This window comes from Manis javanica, chromosome 4, assembly GCF_040802235.1.
Source record: "Manis javanica isolate MJ-LG chromosome 4, MJ_LKY, whole genome shotgun sequence".
NCBI lineage: Eukaryota > Metazoa > Chordata > Mammalia > Pholidota > Manidae > Manis > Manis javanica.
Window position 1 is genome coordinate 102509711 of NC_133159.1, and position 17059 is coordinate 102526769.

The window sequence follows — 17059 nt, forward strand, 5'->3', positions numbered from 1 at the left end:
GGCTTGTTTCACTCTGATAGCCTTATCCCATCCATATCTATCTATGATAGTGGGGGTCTCAGGAAACTGCTTAGGGTTACCATAAATCAGTGAACATTCAGCTCTTGTCCACCAGAGCCAGGATACATTGTATGTTCACTGGGGACCAATAGATAGCTATTTCAACATGTGGCCTCTGGTCCTCCCCTGGTCCCTTAGGGCATGTACCTTGACCTTCCCCTCTAACGGTGTTCCCCAATCATCTTCCTGTGTGAGTTCAAGTGAGGTTTTCTTGCTCTCCAGCAGGAAGTCTTGCAAACACACAAGCTGGACTCATGGCTCTGTCTCTGACCTCTGCCTCTTTGTTCTTAATGGCTGGAACTACTGCTCTGATTTCAGTTGTTGCCAAAGCTCTACTTGACAGTTGTAAGATTCCATTTGACTTCCCGTCTAATTTCCTTCTGTCTTCTCCTCCCTGTATTAAATCAACCCACATCTGAGTCCTCGTAACCTACATAGTGCCCTTTATATTCTCCTTGTAAGTAGCAGATCTTATTTCTTTCCAATCTCTCACTGCTTCAGCCTCTCCTAAGTCTGCTATTGTATGTGTAACCTTGCCTATGCACTTCCCTATGTGAGGGGCAAGAATGGCCCCAAGAACCAAAGAGGGATGTGGGAGCCATTTGAAGCACAGTATTTCTCCTCCCTGCAGTAAAAGGATCCTCATATGGGCCATGATTCTCTGGACTACAGATGGCATTTTTTATACCTACCTCTCATAACACCTGTGGGAGCTCAGCATACGTCTGCCATCTTGCAGGGTAGGATGTTCGATCACCTTGATTGGGCCACACAGCACAAAGTGTAGCCATAAGCCAATCGAGGAGGGAGTGATTCCCTGGGGTCTGATGTGCATTTTGTAACCACTCACTCAAGGCGGGCTGAACTGTTGGGGAAGACAGCTTTCACATCTCTGATCCCGACAGAACAATTCCATCCACCCTAAGTCCCACAGAAGCAGGAACCAAGAATCCACCAGCTCAGCCTGAGTACAGGGGCGGACCATAGAGTGCTCCATGACCTGGGGAGGGGGCTGCTCCTCTCCTTGGGGAACTCCCGGCTGCTGGGTCTTTATTTTCTTTACAACCACTGGGCGTGCTTTCAATACAGGAGGGGCCAGAGCCTCCAGCACCACCCCTTCATCCTTCCCCAGCTCCTCCATTTCTGGGGCCGATGGCATCTTTCTCTCCCCTCCCCTGAGTGCCTCCTCTGCTACAACCTTTACCTTTTCTACTGTGCCTCACAGCAATGCTACCTCAGTCTTCAGCAGCTCTCTTACCTTCACCTCAATGCTTCGCAGCTGGCATTCTCATGCTGCCTTCACCTGTGCTTTCTTCAGGAGTTTGTCTTTTTCCTTTATGGCCTTTCCTCCTTCAGAGCTCCTGTCAGTGCTGCCGCCTCATTCTGTAAGGAATCTTTTACCTCTGCAATGGCACCTTGCTGCAGGTGTTCTCATGTTGCCTCCTATTGCATCAATGCTGTTTTCCTCTTCAGGGAATCCACAGAAGTTTGCAGCTAGTGTTCTCGTGCTGCCATTTCTTGGGTCTTTTTCAGGATCATGTCCTTATCTTCTGTAGACTTTTTTAATACTGTGAGAAGCAGCCAACCCATAGTTCCTGCTGTCTCACGGGCACTATGTCTCTCAAAAGACCTACTCAAAAGACCAAGGGCTATCCTTACTGCCTCAGTTATCACCTCCACCTCCATTTGCCTCCAGTCCTGGGATGAGACCCAGCCCTCTAGAAGGCAAGCCACCTCAGACAACATAGACACTGGGGAACAATCCACTGTCTCCCCATTCATAGGGGCAGCCTGCTGAAGCACCCGTCCCATAAGGGCAGCCTGTCTTTTTTCCTTGGTCAACAATGAACCCTGCCGACTTTGACAAATGTCTTGCAAATGGATTTCAGCTCCAGAAAAGTTTGCTATGGATTCAGTGTGACCGAAGAAAATGACAGCAAAACGTTCCTGGGGTGAAAGGGTAATATTCAACTTTATTTCCACGGTGGCAGGTCAATCACTAAAATCCCGTTCACTCAGAGAGAGTCTACATGCAGCAAGCCGGTCTTTGTCTCTGGGCTCCTCTGTCCGAACAGCCGTCCCCTGGGCCTCTCTGTCTGCACAGCCATCCTCTGGGCCTCTCTGCTTGCACAGTCATCCCGAACAGCCATCTTCTGGGCCTCTGTCCTCAGTGCTGCCACCACTCCAGCCTCTGCTCTGCTCTCCTGCAGGCTTGCATCCGTGCCACCATGTCACCCAAAGCACTGGGCAGAGCTCTTTATATAGAGTCAATAGCAACATATTGCCCACACATGTGTAGTGTGCTAGCCAACTAAGGCCAGGTGAGAATTCTGGCCACAGGAACTTTGATTTTATCCATACCATAATATAATATATCCCATTAAACACAAACTTAATTTCATTTTGCAAACTTGAATGCCAAGTTCCAGGACAAAATCACTTCTTTAAAACAACTTTTCTTTCTAATTCTAAGTAATACCCCATTTATAGAGCATTTGAAAATACCAACAAGTAAAGGTGGGTGAAAATTTTGATGTAGTTCTTACTTTTCTATGTTATGTAAAATTATAATGTATGTACAATTTTGAAGCCAGCTTCCATAGTATTTTAAGGTAAATATTTCCACATGCAATTACACTGTGAGGCAAAGATAGGATGGTGCAATGTAAAAGTTTGGGCTCTGTTATCAGAGGGCCTGAATTTGGGCCTAGGACCCTCCAAACTAATAGTTGTGTTATATTTGGCTCTAAACCAGATTTTCCTTATTTCTAAAATAGGAGTAATACAGTCCTAGGGTTATTGTGAGGATTAAATGATATAATCTGCATTAAAATTGCATGGCAGAACACCTAGCACAAAGCAAGGCACAAATTTACCTGTTGTAACTTTCTCAGTCAATGTGTAGGTCACCTCTGCCACATTAGAGATTAAGATGTATCTCCATGTGTGACACTCACTGTCAAACCCTCTAACAAGCACCAAATTAACAAATGCAAATAGCTGAATTAGATATTGTCTTATTTATCTCAATGTCTTCCCTTATAATGATTGGTTAATCCCTAATACCTAGATCAACCTAACACTTGTTTTTTCTGATTCCGCTCCTGTACACTAGAAAAAAAATTAAGTCAGTCACTATCCTACCTGCTCCCAATACAAATGCACATTTTCCAATGTTAGCTGGGCCCCCCACCACACTATTAGGAAACTGCTGGAGAGAATCATCTTTCAATGATACCTGCCTCCTGATATTAATGCTCCTGTGTAGCTGCTTTCTATAATGAATGGAATTGGCCTAGGTAACCATAAGGATATTGCAGAAATGACAGCATGTGACTTCCAGGGATGGGTCATAAAAGATACTGTAGTTTCTGCCATGCTCTCTCTTGGACTCCTTGTTCTGGGAAAACCAGCTCCCATGACATGGAGATACTTAAACAGCCCATGGAAAGGACCCTCTGCAGAGAAACAGAGTTCCTGCCCCAAACCAGCATTAACTGCCAGGCATTTCAATGAATAACCTTGGATCCTCCAACCCCAGTTGGGCTTCAAATGACTTCAGCCCCAGGTGACAATGTGACTGCAACCTCATGAGAAACCCCTATGAGCCAGAACCATGCAAATAAGCCACTTCTGAATTCCTAACCCACAGAAATTGCAAGATAATAAATACTTATTTGCCTACTATGTGTCAGCATTCATTCATTCAAGCACTGTGAGGTGCTGAGTCTCTGTCCAATAGAAGAGACAGACACACAAAAATCACACAACTATACAACCATAGAAATAAATATATAATTGAAATCTGTGATAAATGTGCTACAAAGAAAAAGGGAGAAGCTAATTTAGATTGGAGAAGCAAAAAATGACAGGTGAGATCAAATGTAGCAGAGTTTTACAGACAGAGGTAAGGGTAAATCTGGGACCCTTAGGGTGGCAAAGAGCCTAAGATGTTCAAGGAACCAAAGGCGGCTACCATGGCAGGGACAGTGTGCCACAGGATATTAGATATGTTACAGATACGCTTTATAATACTTGTAACAATTCCACAGAGAATGTATTTTACAGCGAGGGCATCAGACCCAGAGGTTCAATTATCAGTTCAAGGTAATGTAATTAACAAGTGGCAACCTGGGATCCAAATCAAAGACCAGCTGGCACTAAAACCCATACCAGTTCCATGACATATGACACCACCTCCTTCCTATCCTGATGTGCTTAGAGGTCACAATTCAAATTACCTTACCTCCCTCCAGTTCCTTCTTAACTTCATTCACTCTTTGAAACTTTCAAATGATTTTAGGGTGTATTCCACACTTTAAAGCCTGCCAAATCACTGTCATTTAAGCATTTTACTCCACTTGACTAGCTCTCTTCTACAAGAATGTGGTACTATCAACTCTACCTTCACAATATCTGGTCTCTCCTTACCCTCAGTCTCCCTATTCTCAAAAACTTTCCCACCCCATTTCTTCTTCAGAATACCAACTAAACTTCTCCCTTTTCCCACTTAACTTTTAAGGTGTAATCTGTTTTGCAGCTCTATTTCCTTTTCTTTCATTTATTTAGTCTGCAGCAGTAACAGTGCTAAAATTTCCCTTTTAACGTCAACCAACCATAGCTACCCAAATGTTAAATCCAAGAGATAATAAAATTTAAGCTGCATTTAATATTGACTATTGTTTCCCTGAAATTCTATTATCTTCTTTGACAGTACACACTGGTGGTTCTCCTACATGTCCAATCATATTTTGTTGGGACAGCTTGTTGGATAATTTCCCTACATCCTAAAAGTCATTGTGACCCATAAAATATTGGGTGTTAAATGGGTAAATAATGTTCAGAGCTCTTACTGTACATCAAAGTTCAGTGGCATTATATGGAAAGTATCATGCCATTTAACAAACAGTGAATTCTTTTTAAGCTCCATTGCTAACAGAAATTTATTTTTCTTGCCAAAAACAGATTGAAATCTCCCATTACCCAACACACACACACACACACACACACACACACACACACCTTAGCAATAAAGCAAATAGAGAAACAAATCCAAGCTAGGCAGGAAAATCTGATCCCTGACCTTTTAAGGAACAGTGGTTCTTAACAATTCTTGGGGTACAGACCCCTTTTAGAATCATATGAAAGACAAAGACTGTTTTACCACCTAAAATATAAGTATATGAGCTCATACAAGCACAGATCTGCAGATAAATTTGAGGGGGTTCCCAGACTGATTAAGAATCCCAGTGGTAGAAAGAATGCGATGAGCTCAACTGAAGGAGGGAGAATGGGAAGACTACAGTACTCTAAGCTATAGCCAGAATTTTGGATAAAGTTAAAGAGGAGCAAGAATTTCCATTGAAAAAAATCATCTAATCAGTTCTGAACTTTGAACAAAGGCTCATAAGCAAACACTAAACCTTAGCATAAAAAGGTCCTGAGGCAAGACATTTATATTCCAGGATTTATATACAAGGGATAAACACAGTAGCTTATCTTTTCTCAATTTTGTCATCTTTTTGTTTAAATCTTCACTTTTAAAAATTCTTAAAAATATTTAATTTTTTTAATTAAAATTTCTTATTGAAGTGCAGTTGATACACAATTATTATATTAGTTTCAAGTGCATGACAGTGACTCAACATTTACATACATTACAAAGTGATCAATGTAATAAATCTAGCTACTGTCACCATACAGAGTTGTTACCATATTATTAACTGTATTCTTTATGCTGTACATTGCATCTCCCATGTCCTACTTACCTTATAACTGAGTTTGTACCTTTTAATACCCTTCCCCTATGTTGCCCATCCCCAATGCCATCCCCTCTGGCAACTCAGATTGTTCTATGCATCTGTGTCTGTTTCTGCTTTGTTTATCTGTTTTTTTTTTTTAGATTCCATATATAAGTGAAATCATATGGTATCTGCCTGACTTATTTCACTTAGCATGTACCTTCTAGGTCCATGCATGTTCTCACAAATCACCATTATTTCATCTTTTTGTGGCTGAATAATATTCCACTGTATATGTGTCAGATCTACTTGATCCATTTATCTACTGACAGATACTTAGGTTGCTCCCATATCTTGACTACTCTAATTAATGTTGCAACAAAGGGGTGTATATATCTTTTCAAATTAGTATTTTTATTTTCATTTAAATAAATGCCCAGAAGTGGAATTATTAGATTGGCAAATCTATTTTTAATTTTTTGAGGAACCTCCATACTGTTTTCCATAGTGGTTGCACCATTTGCTTTCCTATCAACAGGGAATGACGGTTTCCTTTTCTCCACATTTGCTATGTCGTCTCTTTGATAACAGCCATTCTGACATATGTGAAGTGGTATCTCATTGTGGTTTCGATTTGCATTTCTCTGCCTATTAGTGATGTGGAGCATCTTTTCATGTGCCTGCTGACCATCTGTAGGTCTCCTTCAGAAAAATGTCTATTGATTTTTTAAATTATTATTGAATTGTATGAATTCTTTATGTATTTTGGTATCAACCCCTTATTGGATGTATCATTTGCAAGTGTTTTCTACCACTCAGTAAGTTGCCTTTTCAATTTGTTGATGGTTTCCTTGCTGTGCAAAAGCTTTTTAGTTTGACGTAGTTTCTTTTCTTTTCTTTTCTTTTTTTTTTTTTTTTTGCTACTGCTGTACTTGCCTGAGGAAAGATCCAAATATTGCTAGGACCAATGTCCAAGACCTTACTGCCTCATTTTCTTCTAGTGGCTTTATGGTTTTCAGTCTTACATTTAAGTCTTTAACATAATGGTATGAGTTAATTTTTGTATATGGTATAAGAAAGTTACATTCTTTTACATGTAGTTGTCCAGTTTTTCCAACACCATTTATTAAAAAGACTGTCTTTCCCATTGTATATTCTTGCCTCCTTTGTCAAAGATTGATTATATAAGTGTTTATTTCTGGACTCTACTCTGTTTCATTGATCTATGTGTCTGTTTTTGTGCCTGTACCATATTTTTTTTGATGACTATAGCTTTGTAGAGTAGTTTGAAATCAGAGAGCACATACCTCCAGCTTTTCTTTCTCAAGATTGCTTTGGCTATTCAGGATCTTTTTGTGGTTCCATACAAATTTTAGGATTTGCCATTGGTATTTTGATAGGGATAGCATTGATCTGTAGATTGCTTTGAGTAGTATGGACATTTTAATAATACTAATTCTTCCAATCCATGAGCATAGTATATCTTTCCATTTATTTGTGTTGTCTTCAATCCCTTTCATTAATGTACTATAGTGTTCAGAGTACGTCTTTCACCTTCTTGGTTAAATTTATTCCTAGGTATTTTATTCTTCATGATGCATTTGTACATGCAATTGTTTTCTTGATTTCTCTTTCTGATGGTTCATTATTGGTGTATAGAAATCCAACAGATTTCTGTCTACTGATTTTGTATTCTGAAAATTTACAGAATTCACTGATTAGTTCTAACAGTTTTTGTTTTTGACATCTTCAGGTTCTCTCTCTATAGTATCATGTCATCTGCCAAAAGGGACAGTTCTGCTTTTTTAAATTTGATGCCTTTTATTTCTTTTTCTTGTCTGACTCTTGTGACTAGGACTTCCAATACTATGTTAAATAAAAGTTGGGGGAATGGGTATCCTTGTCTTGTTTCTGATCTTTGAGTTTTTCACTACTGAGTATGATGTTAGCTGTGGGTTTGCCATATATGGCCTTTATTATATTGAAATACATTCCCTCCATACCCACTTTGTTGAGTTTTTGTCATAAAAGGATGTTGAATTTTATAAATTGTTTTTTCTGCAACTATTGAGATGGTCTTATTATTTTTATTCTTCTTTCTGTTAATGTGGTATACTACATTGATTGATTTGTGGATACGGAACCATCCTTGGGTGCCTGGAATAAATCCCACTTGATCATGGCAAATGATCCTTTTAGTGTATTGTTGAATTCAGTTTACTAATATTTTGTTGAGGATTTCTACATTGATTTTTATCAGAGATATTGGCTAATTTTCTTTTTTTGTGGTGTCTTTGTCTGATTTGGTATCAGGGTAATGCTGGCCCTGTTGAGTAAGTTTGGAAGCATTCTTTCTTCCATCCCCAGAGAATATTTCAGCAGATCCCTGCCTCTGTAGCACATATGCCCTAAAATTAGTCATTTGATCTCCTTCACATGTAAGCCACGCAATTTTCAAACTCTGCCTCTGCAATGTGTGGAAGCTCTGTAATAAAAAGTGGAGTCTCACTTTCCTATTGCTCTCCAACTTTCTCAGACAGAAGCCCTACTGGTTTTTAAAGCCAGATGTTACAGGAGCTCATTTTCCCAATGCAGGTACCCAGGCTGCTAAGTCCCACATAAGGCTCATACCCCTCGCTCCTCAGAAGAACCTTTATAGCTGTGACATCCCTCCCATTTGTGAGTTGCCCTGCCAGAGGTGTGCATCCTGAGCATCCTGACTAAACTGGGTCTCTGCCCCTTTTACTTGTCTCATTGTGGCTTTTTTTTAATGTCCTTCATTGTAAGATCTGTTCTGTTAGTCTTCAGATCATGTTAGAGACAGTTGTTCTATACGTAGTTGTAGAATTTTGGCGTGCCCATGGGAGAAGGTGAGCTCAGGATCTTCCCATTTTGCCATCCTAGATACCTCTCTATTAAGTCCTCACTTTTTAAAAAACAAATCTTGTCATCTTTTAGTTTAAGAAGTCCTCTAAATAGAATTTTATATGAATAATTGGATTAGCTAGAGAGATTATATTTTTATTGTTCATGACTGCGCAGAATCAGGCAGAACACCAAGGATCACTGTGTCTCAAAAAATTTTGTGAGGATAAAAAGAAAATGTTATCATTTACAAGAGAAAAATAAGAACTTTGTATCTGTTTACTTGTTCCTAAAAATGATTACATTGATTAGCCAGGTCTGGATAAAATTACAACAGAGCTGGTCCATGCTTTTGACTTTCCTTAATACCAGCTCTATTTTACTGTTTTTGAATAAATTACAGGTTTACCATTCTTTATGTCTTTGTATTTCAATATTTAAAACTTCGGGGTACATTAGATATTGGTGCACATACCCCCATACCAACACCAAGTCTATTATACTTAAGAATCATTCTACACAAATCAAAAGAATGACATTTTTTAAAAAGTTACTTAGATGAAAAAAAAAAAACCTGAAGCAGTCAAATATGTCAACAATAAACACAGTATCACAAAAATATTTCTAAGTTTTGTCCAGCTGCCCAGGTCAAATTTAACACAGCCATTCAAAAATGTCAAAGCACATGCTCTAATGGTGAGTTAGTAGCACCATTTTCATATGAAAAGAAGTTGCTATGTTTCAACTGTAGATATTAGCACATTAAGCAACTTGAAATGTACATAAGAAACTATGGTTATACTCTTGAAATAGTTTATTAGGAATTTTTAAAGATGCATTATCTTAGCACTCACAGTTGCTCTTACAACCAACTATTGTTCAAAATATTTTTTCCATTTGTGGTTGTCCCTTCTCATATTATTTCATGATACTAAGAGAATTTTTTAAAGAAGTAAAATTATGATCCATTCAAATATAAAAATGAACATGTGTCCAATATTTAAATCACAAGAGAATCAGGCAGACCATAGATAAAGGGAATCCCGCAATTGGACACATTAATAGGGGAATATTGAAACGAAAGTACAAGGAGGAAAAATTTCCAATGAACCTGTAAGAGGACAGAATTTGCATGCCTATAACAAAAAGTACTTAGTAATTGACATTAGTTATCCGCAGTTTACATAATAACCTAGCTTTCTTAAGAGAACCCAAAGGGCATCATCCAGATAGAATCCAGACTATGCAGTTGTCTACTGAAGCACACCGTTTTTCCCCCATAATAATAATAATAATGCACATCACCTGTGGGAGATGTTAACCATACCCAATCCCATAAATACTCCCTTCCCCATCAAACTTACTGAATAGTCTGTTGCCACAATTGTCTCCTTTTTCATTCATTCTGCCCACAATAATCTTGTTTCAAAACACCTCTACTGCTACATCTATCTACAGTCTTATCATATCCATTCTCCACTATTGCAATTTTCTTGAACATGTACGACTAACATGTCTGAAAAACTCAAGAAACATCCTTAGACAAATCAGTAATGTAGGTAAGTCTATTTTTTAGGCTGGCTGCAGATACCTTGCTCAATAAGCCAACACAGAGACTTACTAATTCCTACCTGGTAACAGAGCACCTAAGCCTCAACTGACTGCTAAGCAAGGAGGTGTCGGCCCTGGTCACTTCCCCCTCAAGCGGCCAAAAAGCGGAAACACAAAGCCAGACCAATGTCATTCCAGGGACGGCAGGGATCTAGGCTACTCAGCATCCTGGACTCAGCCCCGAGTCTACCCAGTCCCGACTCGTACTGCTCTCGGCTTGCAGAACGCCCAGTTCACTCCGGTGGCAACACAGATTCGACGCTGGGGCTACCACCGGCAGGCCGTCCAATTTCACCGACATCCAGGGCGACGCCTCCACGGTGGCTACAGCACCACCGTCCCTCGTACCTGGGTCTGCCCTACCCTCTATCTCCTCGTCAGTAAGTAGACCCAACAGCTCCTTGGGCGAGAGGGACGCAACCAAAAGGTGGGTAAGAAATTGCAGGCTCATTCTTCAGAGAACGGACAGAACTCCCTGCCCGCAGCACCAGCCCGGGCCAAGTCCAGAGAGCCTCCCGCCGCGCCCCCGGGCAGCTCCGCCCCACCTTCGCCCGCAGCCTCCGTCCCGCCTCTTACAGCACTCCGGCGGTCCCATCCGGACGGCAGGCGGGGCGCGTTAAGCTCCTCGTAGAAAGAAGCCGAGAGGCATCCCTGGGCTAACCTTGTCAGGAGTTCAGCGGCAAGTCAAAGTCCCAGCAAGCTGGACTAACCAGCTGCTAGAGCGAACAGCTGCTACAGCTCCGGGCTGCGAACACCAGCTTCCGCTCCCGGCCGGCCCTTGCCAATCAGAGCACAGCTTACGTCATTTCCTCCTCGAAGGCCAAAGGAACGTCGGGCGGAAGAGCCTAGAGAGAGGGCCGGAAGAAGTGGGTCATGTGGGTGTGTCCAATCGGCCCCGAGCCTCGTGGAGGCTAAGGTGAGTACGGGGTCTGCAAGGGGGCAGAACATCTTTGCTCCGCTCTTTGGATTTCGGTGGTCCTGGCCGAGGCTTCGTAGTGTCAGCAGTAGATGAGGCGACGGAAGGTTGGGGCACGTTGATAGGGTGAAGCGGAACCTGGGCAACTACGAGCTCCTCACCCCCGTACCCGGAGGCCGCCTTCCTACACTCGGGTTGGCTCGTGCAGTGTAGAGCTGCTTGACCCTCCTGAGGATGCGCCGGTGGCGTGGTCTGTGTGCGGAACCCACTTCGCGCTCCTAAATGAAGACTTGGTTTAGGGACGTCTGACAGATCTGTTAACCGCGCGCCAGCCTTCGGCGCGTCATAGAAACATGTTTGCGGAGAGTGTTGCTGCGTGTTTAGGAAACAGGGGTGGTAGGGGCACGAAGGATGATTAGGTTTTAGGCGCTGTACAAAGGAGTCGAGAGCTGTGCGGCAGAGGCACAGGTGACCAGTACCAAGTTGTATGGAGACAGTTTAAATATTGAGGCAGTGGAAAAGGCTGCAAGAATTGAACTAGCCCGAAGGAAGTGGGCCTCAGAGAGTAACGTTGTTTAAAATAGGCAGAAGGGAGAATGTATGTTTTTCTAGGTGAGAGGAACAGTATAAAGAAGGCAAGATTTCAGGGCAAGGAAGGAAACCAACTCGCCAGACAGAGTGGTATGCGAGAAACAAAGGGGGTAGATAGAATGAGTTCTTGAAAACTGCGAACAGTTTAGCTCTACTTAGGGCTTCAGGGGTAGGGACAGTGCCTTTGAAAGGGTCAGTCAGGTAGTAGTATGACTTTGAAAAGAATGGAAAACATGGAGGTGGAGGTGCTAGATAGAAAACTAGTGCAGGAACCCAGTGATCATGAGCTGGAACAGAAAGTGGTGCAAAGAGAGAAAAGGACCCTACTTCTGAAACCTAATCAGATGAAAGTTTCTGATAGAAGAGAGGACAGAAACAAAGAGAAGCAGTTTAACTTACTGGTTAAAAGAAGAAATTCTGAAGTTAGATTGGAATCTGTTTTAGCATTTAAAAGTAGCAAATGACTTTGGGCTAGCTATTTCACATCTCTGCTTTGTGTCCTTGTCTGTAAAATGGGGATAAGAATAGTACCTACCTTACAAGGTTATTGTGAAGAATTTTATATACTTACATTTTCAAAATGCCAGATGATTTTCTAACTGCTTTACATATATTAACCCATTTAAGTAACTCAATTGCTATATGTGATTAAACAACTGCATGTTTATTCAGTAATATACATTCAGTATACCAGTTACCATACACTAAGTACTCTTTTAAGCCTGGGTTGCTATAGTAATATTTAAAAATATTACTAAATGTATTGCTATAGTATTGCTAAATGTTACTACAAGGTTTTGAGCCTGAACAGCTAGAAGGATTGTGTGTCTTAGAGTCAGAAAAAAATGCAAGGGGTTTTAGACATGTTAAGTGTGATGCTTCAAGGTATTTGAGTGAGGATGTCTCATAAGTTTTTAGAACTCTATAGTTAGTATTCATGTATGTGGACAGGACTGGAAATAGAGATGTGGGAGTCCCTGGGCCTAGGCATGCTATATGAAGTCTCCAAGGAAAATACTGTGGAAAGAGTTGGTAGGTGGTCAAAGACTACCAAGAGGAACAAGTACAGTGAAGGGGCTAGAGGACTAAGATGAATTGGAGAAGAACTGATCAAATGCCCAGGCTAATAAGAGCATTGTGTTAATATTACCTTTGCTTGAGTTGTAACTGCCTTTATGTTGGTTCTTATGAAAATAAGGAGACCGTGATTATTAAAAGAAAACACAAGCAGAGAGTTAACACTGAATATTTTGTTAGACTAAAAGAGTAGACTGTATGTAATCAGAAAGAGACCCCGTAGAGTTAAACCAAACAAATGAACCAGCAACAAAAACCAACTCCAAAAAGCACTGTAACTGCTGTTCAGTAGTCTTGTGTTTTTTAAATTGCATGCTTGTTTTGGGGCATACTGTGCATTCTTCCAGTTAAGAGCAGACAGGCCTGACTTGTCTTTTTTACCTATTGTCTCTTTTATCCATAGCCAGAGTTTTCAGTGAATCTGATTTAGTGCAAGAACTACAGCATCTTTCAAAAATAGTGTGCCTAGTTGCTGTACCATTTCCCTGTGCTAGGGATGGGTAGCTGCCCTGGGTAGCAGATCCTCTGGGACAGTGGTTTTCACAGTGAGGAACCAGAGTGGCAGCAAAATCCCTGGGGATGCTGTTAGAAGTGAAGGGTCTTAGCCCCTGCCCCAGGCCTGCTGAGTTGGAGGGGGGCACTGGAGGGGAGGTGGAGGTGCTTCCCAGCAGTCATTTTCATAAGCCCTTGGGGATTTGGATACACACTACAGCTGGAGAACCACTGTGCTAGAAGTAAATGCCAGTGCCATGAGGTCAGGGATTCTATTTTACTCAACACTGCATCTCTAGCATCTAGAACAGGGCTTGTCTAATTAGTAGGTTTACAATAAACATTCATTGATAAATAGTTTCAGTCTCAGGCTGTCCATCTCAGTGTCAAAACTTTGATGGTGGATGAATGGGCAGAGCGAATTGTTTGGCTACCTTGAGACCCTATGTCAGTTATTTCTGAGGTGGGCATGACAGTGTGACCAATTTGAAACTTGACAAGTGGGGGTTACTTATTAAGTCAACAGCAAATAAGAAATGAAGGTGTCTATGTATTTTATGTCAGTGGTTTATTTAGAGTAAGTGGAAGTTAAGAAGCCACAGCTACATGCTTTTAACCACATGATAAACAGTTGGTGTTTGCCTGCTAGCAGAATCAAGATCCCCGAAGCCCTGAGTTTTCCTTGTTTGCATTTTCTTTGTTTCCAGCTGCCTCACTTGTGGTATCGGCCACTTTTAACATGGGGCTCACCAAGCAGTACCTGCGCTATGTTGCCAGCGCAGTCTTTGGCCTGATTGGCAGCCAGAAAGGTAATATTGTGTTTGTGACACTCCGTGGTGAAAAAGGACGCTATGTAGCAGTACCAGCCTGTGAACATGTTTTCATCTGGGATTTAAGGAAAGGAGAGAAGGTAAGAACAACTAGGTTGATACTGATTTATGATATTTGAAGATGGAGAGGCAGAAGTGGGAGAGCTCTGATTTATCACACACAGACTTTTTTTTACCCCCTATGTGTGTGCCCCCAGGAGAGAAGTCTTTTTTCTTTGGGGCTCGGTAGCCACATATCAGGTTCCTCTGTTCTACACTAAATTCTTTAAAGCTATAACCAAATAGGAGCTTACCTCTTGGTTTTCTACTTGTAGTGATATTTACAGGTAATTATTTGTACTCATAATTCCCAAATGTTTGTTTTTCTCTACTTTGCCAATTTTCTGTTTGTCAAGTTCTTCTTCTTGCCCCCACAGTTACAAAATATTAGATATCTCAAAGGAATATTACTCTGCTTTGTTGATTGGATCTTTTCTTACTTACAGAGCTGAGACCCAGGAGTTATTAAACTAGGCTTTGATGCTTGTGTGACTCTTAATTCCCTAAGCCTACCACTTCTGCCAAACCAAATACGGACATTTTGAACTTGTCCACTTACTGTGATCCCCAAGAGGTTACTACTTTGATACCTGTTGCCACCCACAGGCCCTTGGGTATAAACTATGATAGCACTCTGTTGCCATGCAGGTTTGTTTCTTATAAGATGAGGTTATTAAAGCAAGAATGTGTTTATAATCCTATGTAGAAAATTATTTGGTGTTGACATAAGATAAGGACTTAGTAATTTATTCCATTGCCTGGGAAATTTTTGTATGTGTTAAGCTAATGTAGAGCTTTGAAGAAAATAATTTTAACTTTTCTTGACTGTTTCATTGCCCAGTACAGATAATAGTTCCTATATTAAAGAACTCGAGATGGATTGCAGAGTTCTGGTGTTATTCTAAGAGTGATTTGGAATTATTGATGCTCTTATTTTTACTGTGCCTAATTGTTCTTACACTTTTCTCTTTATGATATGCTTAACACCTCTATATTGTTTATGATTCTTGATTTCAGATCCTCATCCTTAAGGGGCTTAAACAAGAGGTCACTTGCTTGTGCCCCTCCCCAGATGGGTTGCACTTAGCTGTTGGTTATGAGGATGGGTCAGTCCGAATCTTCAGTCTCCTGAGTGGAGAAGGAAATGTGACCTTCAATGGACACAAAGCAGCCATCACATCCTTGAAGTATGATCAGCTAGGAGGCAGGTTGGCATCTGGGTCCAAGGTGAGATCTTGAATTAGGTGCCCAGACTTTGATCTAGTGAAGGATTGTAAGGCTTTGCTAAATTATGTTGTTCATAAAAATTTTTGGACAAAACGAGGGCACTTGGTGTATATAATATATATGTAGTAAATAGAATGCAGACATACTTAAGAGAGATTGTGGGTTCTCCAGAGCACCTCAATATTATTGCTGTAAAGCAAGTCAAATGAATATTTTGGTTTCAGAGTGCATATGAAAGTTATGTTCTACACTATACTGTAGTTAGTCATTAAGTATGCAATGACATTATGTCTAAAAAATAAAAAACCTTAATCAAAAAACATTTAACTGCTAAAAAATGCTAGCCATTATCTGAGCTTTAAGTGAGTTATAATCATCGATCACAGGCAATAACAAAGAAAATAATAATGAAAAAGTTTGAAATATTGTGAGAATTATAAAAATGTGACACAGAGACATGCATTGAGCAAATGCTATTGGGAAAATGGCACCAATAGACTTGCATGATGCAGGGTTGCCACAGATCTTCAATTTGTAAATAAATCCTGTGTCTCTGAAACACAATAAAGCAAAGTGCAATAAAAACAAGGTATGCCTATAGATGGTGGAAACAGAGTGAGGATGGACAAGAATTGGGAAGATCATTTTGTTTACTATCATATTCTCTGATAAAAGCCTATTAAATACAGGAACAATATGAGGATACTCTTAGAAACTATTACCTATCATCATTATGGAAGTGCTACCTAAGCAGTTCACAAGGGGAAAAGAAAACAGATTGGAAAAGGAGATACAAAATAATAATTCTTTGCCATTAAGTTCAGTAAAATCAGTAGTTTTCCTATATCTTACAGTCATCAGTTAGAAAATATAATGTAAAAGATTCCATTTATAATAGTATTTTAAGTAACAGAAAAATACTGTGAAACTAAAGACTGTAACAGAAGACTTGAATATCCAGACAGAGACCATGTTCGTAAATGGAAAGACGAAGATGTTAATGTTTTCTAATTAATATTGTTAAAGCAATTTAAGTAAATATCTCAAAAGTTTTGCTCTGTTTTCCAAATGTGACCAAATGATTTAAAAGCATGTATGGAAAAACAGGTGACTCAAAAACACCAGAATTTTGGGAAAGAATAATGAAAGAGGGCTTCAGATTTTTTTTTCAGGATTAGATTTTTTTAGGAGGTTTCAGATATTAAAATGCATTATGAAATCATAATTTAAATGTGTTATATTAATCTGATACCAATACAAAATAGATTATTGCAACCAAATGGGAATTACAGAAACAAATTCACTTTCATATTCCTGAATGGTATTTTTTTAAAGATGACATTTCCGAGGAATAGAAAAACAGTAGGTTATAAACTGGTGCTTAGACAATTGGCTAAGTGTACTATTTTAAGAAAACTAGAAGCTATGTAAGTAAATATTTATCTGTTATTAAGTGGGAAAACACTTCAAGCCTATCAAACAAAATACAAAAGATCAATAGATTTTAATACTGAAATTTAAAACATTTGCACTTTTAAAAAACAATATAGGAGAAGTTGTTAGAGTAAATTCTTAAAAGTTTTCATTACAAGGAGAAAATTTTTTTCCTT

At 40.1% G+C, this 17059-nt stretch overlaps 2 protein-coding genes across 10 annotated transcripts in view; one reads left to right on the plus strand and one right to left on the minus strand.

The window, feature by feature from the left end:
* The window catches only part of GDAP2 (ganglioside induced differentiation associated protein 2), a 108086-nt gene extending 97020 nt beyond the window's left edge, over positions 1 to 11066 (minus strand). For 3 of the 7 annotated variants that reach the window (XR_005062095.2, XM_037021198.2, XM_037021204.2), the window contains exon 1: positions 10854 to 11036. The gene's annotated coding sequence lies outside the window, so the exon portion shown is untranslated. Of the gene's footprint in view, positions 1 to 10822 lie in introns of all 7 variants that reach the window. The other 4 variants (XM_037021207.2, XM_073234486.1, XM_073234487.1 and 1 more) reach the window with 3 other exon arrangements.
* A 1-nt stretch (position 11067) lies between these two features.
* WDR3 (WD repeat domain 3) overlaps positions 11068 to 17059 on the plus strand; it is a 31424-nt gene continuing 25432 nt past the window's right edge. For 2 of the 3 annotated variants that reach the window (XM_017640989.3, XM_017640990.3), the window contains exons 1-3: positions 11068 to 11193; positions 14061 to 14263; positions 15240 to 15449. In XM_017640989.3, the coding sequence (XP_017496478.1) occupies positions 14093 to 14263; positions 15240 to 15449 (381 nt within the window). In that variant the 5' untranslated portion in view covers positions 11068 to 11193; positions 14061 to 14092. Of the gene's footprint in view, positions 11194 to 11276; positions 11301 to 14060; positions 14264 to 15239; positions 15450 to 17059 lie in introns of those variants that run through there. The other variant, XM_037021182.2, reaches the window with a different exon arrangement.